General features: G+C 37.2%; 1 protein-coding gene across 2 annotated transcripts in view; it reads right to left on the bottom strand.

The window, feature by feature from the left end:
- LOC135222580 (malonate--CoA ligase ACSF3, mitochondrial-like) overlaps positions 1-10,757 on the bottom strand; it is a 405,816-nt gene that overhangs the window by 210,080 nt on the left and 184,979 nt on the right. For both annotated transcript variants that reach the window (XM_064260655.1, XM_064260654.1), the window contains one exon: positions 7,460-7,605. In XM_064260655.1, coding sequence (XP_064116725.1) covers positions 7,460-7,605 — 146 coding nt within the window. The remainder of the gene's footprint in view (positions 1-7,459; positions 7,606-10,757) is intronic.

Here is a 10,757-nt window from a genome sequence, read left to right as displayed (position 1 = left end):
ACCAACGGATCATCCGATATAATTTTTTTTTCTTCTTCTTTAGGCCGTACGACCGTGTTGGATATAAAGACTTTATGAATGGCGGAACGATACATGGATGTGGGTGGAGTATCTGCGCTAGCGTAGTAATACTACTGTAGTAATAGCAGTAATATACATAAATTAAATGTTTAGGCCAACTGCTGGGATCCTTGAGGATCATTTAGCACTTCTTACAACGACTCGAGAAATGAGTTTTTATAGCCAGAAGTTAAATTTTCTAATCCAACAATGCCCATGATAGCATTCAGTGTTATCCGGAATTATGACGAGGCCAAAGTGGGTGGAGCCTCATGAAGTCATCATTCTGACGATAATTAGAGGTGAAGGTTTAAACCCAAAATACGGTACAGGCTTTTTTTTTCAGTAAATAGGTAGATAGCCAATAAAAAAAAATTGCTTGACATTGGATATAGCAGTTATCAAATCAAGCTTGTCTATTATGTTTTGAAAATTACCAACTATTCCCTACATCTTGTCAATCTGATTGTGACCTATAAAGTAGACTGTACTTTCTTAGGACACTTATTTTGGGAGTTAGACTAATAATCGAAGTGTTTTTGTATTTATTAACCCTTAAATGCCTATTGGGCATATTTTACGTCGAGATAAATTGTCTCTTGGGTTCCAACCGGACGTAATTTACGTCTACATACAAAAGTTTTTTTTTTAATTCGCGGAAAAATACTTATAGGCCTACCAGCCTAAAACTTTTGAATCACACGCCTTGGGGGATGCTGGGAGTTCACGGATCGAGGTGTTGTTTTGTTTAGAAGCGTGACCCAGGTGCGCATGTGTGAAATGCCTCCTTCTCGCATCAGTCAGCATCAGCGCCGCATTGTCCGAGAGCGATCTTTTGTCACAATAGAGTTTTCCTGAACTTGTGCGAGACTTTGAATATTTGTGGAGGTACAGGACGTACATAGAGATGTCTCAACGATGTATGGACCGCGAAAGGCACATTTTACCCGTCGGAAGGGATCGTGTAAGGCGTATCTTGGACTTGGATGCTGGCGAAGGACCAAGCACCCAAGATGACCTGGCGCCTCAACGCCATTCTGTGCGGCCACGTGTGTATGAAAGTGGTTTAGGATCACGTGTGTCTCGTGTGCCTTTAGTAACCCCTAGGAAGCATCGGGGCGTCCTTAGGGGCATTCTTAGGAATTTGGGAGGCCTCCAACCAAGGGACATAGAGGAGTACTTATCGGAGCTTGATCGGGAATATGTCGCAAGTCCTCATTTTGATGGCGGATGGTCATCTAGTGATGAGGACATCAGTCCCGATGTCAGTGATGACGAATATTTCCCCCCAATGTCCATTCGAGGCTCACATCCCGAAAGTGAGCTCGAATTTAGTGGTTTTAGTGCATATGAGGGGGAATCTGAGGATATGGGGTCTAGTTTTATCGTGGATGACGATACTGAAAGCGAAGGCCTAAGTGAGGGAGATGGGCCAATGGGGGGGGTTCGTGTGCGAAATCGTGCCCGCGCAAGGTCGGTTGTCCGAGAGCGACGAGGGGTGGACGGAGGACCCCACCCCACCTAACATGCACCCATTCACGGCAACACCTGTGCTCACCGTACCTGTTCCTCTCACTGCTCTGGGGTTCATCCAGCTGTTCCTTACGCGGGAATTGCTGGCGTACCTGGTAGCAGAGTCGGTGGACTACGCTCGGTACTGCCGTTATGAACTACGCACGACATTGTCGTATCGCTGGCGGGGCTGCAACCTCACCGACATGGCGCATTTTTTGGGGCTCCATGATGCCTGCTGCCAAGTCAGGCAATATTGGAGGCAGAATTTTTTTTTAAGTACGCCCAATGTGCCCAGCGTTATGCCCCGTGATAGTTTCCTGGCATTGGACAGGTATTTCAACGCCTTCAACCGAAGGGTCATACCCCAGAATAACCGCAATCGCCTCCTCCTAATCCGCCCAGTGTTGGAATACATTCGTGAACGGTGTAGAATTCTCGTGGTTCCTGGAAAGAACCTTTCTTTGGATGAGGGGATGATGCCTTACAAAAGAATGTCTAAGTATTAAAGTGTATAACCCTAAGAAGCCGAAGAAATATGGAGTGAAATTTTTTTTTATTACCGAGTCCAACACTGGATACGTCGTGGACTTCTCAGTGTATTCCGGGGTCTTCTCCACGCTGTGTGACACTGTATTCAGTCTTGAGGATCGTTTCCGTAACCAGGGATATCACCTGTTTATGGATAATCATTATGACTCGGTATCCCTGGCCCAGGAACTGTAAGAAGCAGGCGTGCACGTCAGTGGTACCCTTCGGTTAGTACGTGGGGCCCCGAATGCCCTCAAGAGGTACGCTAGCTATCTGCAACATCTGGCAAGAGGAGAGACACGTACAGCGGAAGAAGACACGTCGACAGGGCCGAGTTGTGTTTGAGCAGTTTCGTCTCGAGCGGCCTACTGTCATTGGGCACTACAACAGGCACATGGGAGGAGTTGATCTCTTTGATCAACTCATCCAGTATTATCCCTTCGCCAGGAGAACCAGGAGGTGGAAACAGAAGCTCCTCAAATACATCCTTCAGTTGGCTGTCCAAAATACCTACATACTCTACTGTGGGTACCACGGTGACGATCTCCGGAGGTTGTCCCACATACAGTTCCTCCAGGTAGCCGGGAATGCTCTCATCAACTTCAATCCCGATGAGTGGCCTTCCATCACTGGCCCCCTGCCCCGAGCTGCAGATCTGCCCCTAGAGGATAGGGCAGATATTAGGAGGGCCAACTTCGGTCAACCTGCTGCCGACGGCCCAGCTGCCGACGCCCTGCTGCCGACGCCCCTGCTGCCAACGCCCCTGCTGCTGCCGCCGCCCCTGCTGCTGCCGCCCTGCTGCCGACGCCCCTGCTGCCGACGCCCCTGCTGCCGACCGCCCCTGCTGCCGACGCCCTTGCTGCCGACGCCCTGCTGCCGACGCCCCTGCTGCCGGCCTAGCCATCACCGCTTCTCGTCGGGTAGTGGACCCTGTGTGTCGGCTGCAGGCAGGGGATCACACACTGGAGGCCCTAGAAGGGTGCAGGCAGAAACGGTGCCGGGTGTGCCATATGGATGGCAGAAGGAGAGACACCCGGTTCTTCTGTCGTACCTGCAAAGTAGCTCTTTGCAGGATAAGGGAGTGTGACCGTAAATACCACAATACGGTCTTTTATTGGAGTGTGCCTAATCAGCCGACAGCGTAGGGCGCACAGGGCCGCAGGGCCCATCAGCAGTAAGGGCGCGCGTCTCCCTCCTCCACCTGTACCTCATCATGTCGAGAGGAAAAAGATGCAAGACTCTTCAATGGAGGAGGGAGAAAACAAGAGAAGTACAAAGAGTCAGGATTACGAGTGAGTATTCTGCATTTTTTTTATATTTACTTTTATATTTATTACAAGTTTTTATATATCTGTATGTATTGATGCATGATATATTTTATTCCATTTTTTGCAAAAAAAAAAAAAAAAAGTTTCACCTGCATTCCTTTTATTTATGTATTTTGTTACCAGAATCGAAAAGTGTAATATTATATATATATATATATAATAATATATATATAATATAATTATATTATATAATAATATATAATAATATATATATATATTATATATCTATATATATATCTATATATATACACACCCATATATATAAATATATATATAATATATATATATATATCTATCTAATATATATAATATATAACACATATAATAATATATAATATTATATATATGTATATAAGATATATTATATATACTTGATATAATAATATATATTATATAGCTATAATATATATATATATATCTATAATACTATAAATTACAATATATATATATAATTATATTAATATATATATATATAAATATATATAAATATATATATTATATATATTTAATATTATAATTTACTATATATCTAATAGATAATAATATATTGTATATGTATATATATATACATTATATATATATAATATATATATATATATATATATTATATATTATATATTATATATAAATAAATCAATATATATATAATATATATCTATATGTATATACTAATAATATATATTATATAACATATATTATATTACACATACATTATAATAAACATCATATACATAGTATAGATATATATATATTATAAGATATATTACTATATATAATATATCTATATATATATATATAGTATATATTGTATCTATATAGATATCTAGTATATGTGATATTATATAGTATATATATATATATATATATCTATATATTATAATATATAATATTAATTATATATACATATATATACATATAATATTTATTTATATTGATGTTTTTTTCTGGGCGTAAAGCAAAATACAAATAACCACTTAGTAATTTCCAATCATCTATCTTAATTTTGAAACAAATTCGAAGTCTCTAACACAATATTTAGATTTATGGTGAATTTAAAAAAAAAACTTTTTCCTTCCCTCCGCGCGCCGATTCTCCGCCGTAAATCTCCGAAATGCGTACATCACATTCTCCTAATATTTGCTCCTTTTCATATTAGGCGCTTCATAAAGTTTTATATATGAAAATGTGTGCAATTTAATGTAAAATACAACAAAAAATATTTGAAGGCTGTAGCTTTTCTCAATTTTAAAATAATTGCATATAAATCACGATAACTAGAAAAAAAACTACGTTCAGCCAACATTGACTCACCCGAAATGGTAAAAAAAACGCAATTGTAAGCAAAAACTCTTACCGTCTAGTAATAATCAGTCATTTATCTTCATTTTGAAACAAATTCAAAGTCTCTAGCACAATATTTAGATTTATGGTGAATTTTCGAAAAAAACTTTTTCCTTCCCTCCGCGCGCCGATTCTCCGCCGCAAATCTCCGAAATGCGTATGTCGCATTCTCCTAATATTTGCTCCTTTTCATATTAGGCGTTTCATAAAGTTTTATATATGAAAATGTGTGCAATTTAATGTAGAATACAAAAGAAAATATTTGAAGGTTGTAGCTTTTCTCATTTTTTAAATAATTGCATATAAAGAAAATATATAAAAAAATTCGACATTCGGTCAACTTTAACTCGTCAGATATGGTCGAAAACTGCAATTGTAAGCTAAAACTCTTACAGCATTAGTAATATTCCGTCATTTATCTTCATTTTGAAACAAATTGGAAGTCTCTAGCAAAATATTTAGATTTATAGTGAATTTAAAAAAAGAATTCATGCATCATTTTGTGGTAATATTTTCTCTGTGTTGCATTTATCGTTTTACAATGTGCTATATACCAAAATGATCGCAATTTAGTGTACATTACAACGAAAAAATAATTAGCTCGTTACCTTTAACCGTTTTGTGCACAGCGCGATTTGAATACAATTATATATTAAATTTTTTTGCGCTATCATATATCGCATTATTTATATATGATAATGATAATTTTTTTCATTTTTGATGGTTGCATACTAAACTTCAGGCAATGACAAAAAAAGGAGTCAAAAAAGAACTCTTAATCTTGAAAACTAAGCGCGCTGTGATTTTTAAAAAAAATATTTTTTCCGCTTCCGCGTCACTCCGAAACCCCCCCGGCACACGGAAGACGATTTTTAATATACCGCTTCGGCGTTTAAGGGTTAACATATTTTGTTGGTTTGTTCATTATGACAATTATCAGTGGAGAGGTTTCAGAGTTCATAAAGGTGCACTGCTTTGCTTGTATTTAAATTTTTGTCATTATTGCCAGAGGTCTAGCCTTCGTAACGTATAGCCAATCATCCATCGAGAAAGAGGGAAAAAAATGCTGTCATAAGTTACGCAACGAGTGCGTTCGAAACCTTTTCTCTGAGTAAGTTGGCCCGTCTTCAAAAAAAGTCACTTTTACATTATAAGTACCAAATTTATTCAACCTACGTAATGCAGAATACGTACAGTCAAAATTTATGTGTAGATATAATGTGTATTCTGAATAAGCGTTATATTTATGAAATGCATAGATAAAAAGTTATTGCGAAAAAACCGTGTTACAGGGGCCCTGAATCTCATAGTAGTGTTAACTACCCTCAGCTTATCAATAAGTACCCGTAACATGGTGTCAGGAGTGGTTCTTATTACCAGAGTGTCTTCCGCATCTCCCCCACTCTACACAATGTTGACTCGTCAAAGTTGTATACATAATTGGTAATCTGTATAATGAACTAGTTTTAACTACCCTCAGCTTATCAATAAGAACACGTAATATGGAGTCAGGAATAAGCTGGATTAAGGAAGAAATGACGGTAAGTGATGACTTACAAATTACCGGACCAGTTGGTTGATGTACTAGGCTAAGCCGCTTGCCGACATGCAGAATTTTCTCTAATGAGATAGTATATTCATCTTTATACCATAAAGATGAATATACAGCTAACTCCACCGAGTCCTATGGACTTTAGTGCAAGTATTAATGTAGCCCTCAAACGGAAGAAATTTAAAGAAACTTTTATTAACTATGAAATTGCCATAGGCTTAGATATGGAAGCTGACTGACGAAGGATAGCAACATTCTTGCATGTTATAGGAGAATTAAGGGTTGAAAAATACAATACACTGTCTTGGGATGAAGATGGAGATAAATATAAGATAGATGAAGTTTTGAAGAAATTTGATGCAGAATGCAGTCCCAGATCATATATAATTTTGGACAGATACAAATTTCTCAAGCGAAAACAAGAATCCAATGAAAGTTGTGACCAATTCATACCTCAGTTAAGAATTTTATGCAAAACTTACAATCATGATAATGAAGAAGAAATGATCAGGGATCAATTTAACCTTAATTTACAAGAGGATAAGGCAAGGGAGAAATTACTGGATCTTGTGCAGATGGATACAAAACCAACAGCCTTAGAAAGGGCTGTGAATTTCGTAAAATATTATGACATGTGAATTCAACAAAAGCAGCAAATGGCTAGTAGCCATACTGAAGAAGATAAAGTTAATGTTGTTGAATAGAAGAAAAGTAAGTACACAAATCCACGAAATAAGCCTAAGTCCAGTGATGCCAAGGAAATAAAAGATTACAGATATTGTGGCAGGACTCATAAAATTAGGATGTGTCCAGCATATGGTCAAATGTGTGCCAAATGTAAGAGAAAGAATCATTATGCTAAACAGTGTAAAACTAACTGGAACTCTGATAATAACCAATAAGAATAGCTCCATCACGAGCTATAGTTGTTCAAATATACATAGGTGATTTAGAACTCCATTCCCCATGACTGTATTAGCTTTCAATATTAATATAATTTTTTCTTATTCACCAAGGCAGAAAATAACAACTGAAGTGGAAAAAGCCATACAGGTTGTACTAAACAGCTAACATTGGGAGAATAGTTGATCTTGGATTAAATGAAGAAGCATCATTTAATGCTTTCAGGACTTACCAGGTTTCCGAGATCCTTTCAGGGGGTTAGAAAGAGCCATTCCTATTTCAGTCATACCATATCTCTCCAACAAGGTGTGACCTGTGATGTGCTGCCACCTGTCCAAAACTGGTATTGGCAGGGCTGAAGACCCACTCACCATTAATCTAAAAAATCAAAAGAAAAATTAGTTTTAACTTGAAAGAAATTTTTTCACGTCTCTTCATTAAAGACAAAGTTATTTTGACATACATTATTAATAAATAATACATTATTAATAACATATATTACTGCATTACAATTTGGCTATGCTGAAAGGTATTATTATACTGATTTTATGCACTTATCTCATCTTTCTGTTGACCTACTTTCCATACCTCAGTTAGGATTTTACCCAAAATGAACTCTGGGAAGGCTGGGTGTGTATGTATTATGAATGTTAGGTAAGTTTAGAAAAAATCAGCTTTAATATGAAAAATTGGTATTATTTCTATGTATCTTACCTAACATTCATATACCTGACTACCCCAACGACAAGGGATGATGGGACAGTGCAGCCCTTGGCAAAGGACAGTAAACCCAACCTGTAGAAAACTTGACTGGTTTTAAAGGTAAGCCAAGTGACTTGCCCAATATAGGTAACCACCCTAAGCAGTCCCTTCCTCCAGTTAAGGATTGACATCAGGGACAATTGGAACTGGAACATAAGAATTAGGCCAAAGACCAACCACTGGGAATTATGAGGTCATTCAGCACTGGGAGGGATACTAGTGATAATTGAAAGTAAAATGGTTTGAATGGTGTAACAGGAAGAAAACCATGCAGTTGCACTATGAAACAATTGCAAGGAGATGGAGGAAAGTAAGAGGTTGCAGCTAGGGGCTGAAGGGACACTGTAAAGAACCTTAACCCTGAATAGGTGGGACGAGTCGCGCACGACCCGAGGAGTGTTTCAAAAACATGTTTTTTTTCCCATAAATCATCATCTATCTCGAAACTGGGTGTGATCAACCTGCAAGAGGCCAGCAGAACACACACTACAATCATGTTAGAACTCACATTTGCCTTGCCTTTGTCCTTACCCCTTTTCTGAGAATTGCTCGGGTCGAGCTCGACCCCCACTCACCTTTAATGTGTGGGGCGATCGAAAGGCAAAGTCATTAAGTAGTGATTTCCTGTCTATCACTGCTGATACTGGTAATGTTTTGTATAACTGGACACTGTTGGTGGATGGTGTGTGTACCATATGCATGCCATTGGCTGTGGCTGAGATGCCTTATATTGCCATTGGTCCAATTTCCTTCGAATGCCAATTTCTCTGTTTTTGCATTTTTTAGCAATTCTCATCAATAATGGCCAGCAGGCAGTATTCTCTGGGCATAAATCTCATCAACTTACTTCTAATGGAATTAGAAAGTGATTTTGATGATAATCTAGAGGTTGCTGACACCTCTATGGCAAAAATATCGAGTGTGTGAGAGGCAGGCAGATGAACTTGAAATGAGAGAGAGGGTATGACAGGGGGAGGGGAATAGTGGGTCTGCGCCTTATCTGATGACAGATTACATCAAAGAGAGAGAGAGAGAGAGAGAGAGAGAGAGAGAGAGAGAGAGAATAACATTTCTGAGAATGATCTTATGACACAGCTGCTTAACCCTTTAACGCCGATTGGACGTATTAAACGTTGACGAAAATTGTCTGTCTGGTGCCGAACCAACGTACGAAACGTCGACGAAAAAAGTATTTTTAGAAGTTCGCAGAAAAATAGTTATAGGCCTACTAGACGAAAACTTTTGAATCATGCACCTTGGGGGATGCTGGGAGTTCACGGATCAAGCTATTGTTTTGTTATCGTTACCCAGGCGCACAAGCGTGAATTTCTTTTTTCTCACGCTAAAAAGTATCAGCGACACATCTCAGAAATTATTTCGTCACTTTGACATAATTTTTGCACCATTTTATATTAGCCGTTACATAACTTTATATATGAAAATGTGCACAATTTCATGTAGAATGCAACAAAAAAACAACTCATGGTTGTACCTTTTAACAGTTTTGAAATATTTTCACATAAATAACGATAAGTGCCAAAATTTCAACTTTGTCAACTTTGACTCTACCGAAATGGTCGAAAAACGCAATTGTAAGCTAAAACTCTTACATTCTAGTAATATTCAATAATTTACCTTTATTTTGCAACATATTAGAAGTCTCTAGCACAATATTTCGATTTATGGTGAATTTATGAAAAAAAAAAATTTTCCTTACGTCCGCGCTGTAACTCTTTCGAAAAAAATCATAAATATTTTCGTCCGATTGTCGTAATGTTTGCACCATTTTAAATTAGCCGTTACATAAAGTTTTATATATGAAAATGTGTGCAATTTCATGTAGAATACAACAATAAAAACAACCCATGGTTGTAGCTATTATCAGTTTTGAAATATTTTCATATAAATCACGATAAGTGCCAAAATTTCAACCTTCGGTCAACTTTGACTCGACCGAGATGGTCGAAAAACGCAATTGTAAGCTAAAACTATTACATATTAGTAATATTCAATCAATTACCTTTATTTTGCAACAAATCGGATGTCCCTAGCACAATATTTCGATTTATGGTGAATTTATGAAAAAAAACTTTTTCCTTATGTCCGAGCGATAACTCTTACGAAAAAATCAGAAATTTTTTCGTCCGATTGTCGTAATGTTTGCACCAGTTTAAATTAGCCGTTACATAAAGTTTTATATATGAAAATGTGCGCAATTTCATGTAGAATACAAAAAACAACAACCCATGGTTGTAGCTTTTATTAGTTTTGAAATATTTTCATATAAATAACGATAAATAGAAATAATTCGACCTTCGGTCAACTTTAACTCGACCGAAATGGTCGAAAACTGCAATTGTAAGCTACAACACTTACAGTCTAGTAATATTCAATCAATTGCCTTCATTTTGCAACAAACGGGATGTCTCTAGTACAATATTTCGATTTATGGTAAATTTTTGAAAACTTTTTTTTTTTACGTCTGCGCGTTATGAATTCATGCATCATATTGTGATATTTTCTCTGTGTTGCTTTGATCATTTTACAATTTGTCATATACCAAATTCATCGCAATTTAGTGTACAATACAACGAAAAAATAATTAACTCATTAGCTTTAACCGTTTTGCTCATAGCGCGATTTGTATACAATTATATATGAAATTCATATTCCAATATTTATATATGATAATTATATTTTATTTCATTTCTGATGGTTGCATACTAAACTTCAGGCAATGACAAAAAAGGAGCCAAAAATGAACTCTT

Source organism: Macrobrachium nipponense, chromosome 8 (genome assembly GCF_015104395.2).
Source record: "Macrobrachium nipponense isolate FS-2020 chromosome 8, ASM1510439v2, whole genome shotgun sequence".
Taxonomy (NCBI): domain Eukaryota; kingdom Metazoa; phylum Arthropoda; class Malacostraca; order Decapoda; family Palaemonidae; genus Macrobrachium; species Macrobrachium nipponense.
The sequence above is the reverse complement of the archived record's forward strand: the minus strand, read 5'-3'. Positions and strand labels throughout refer to the sequence as shown.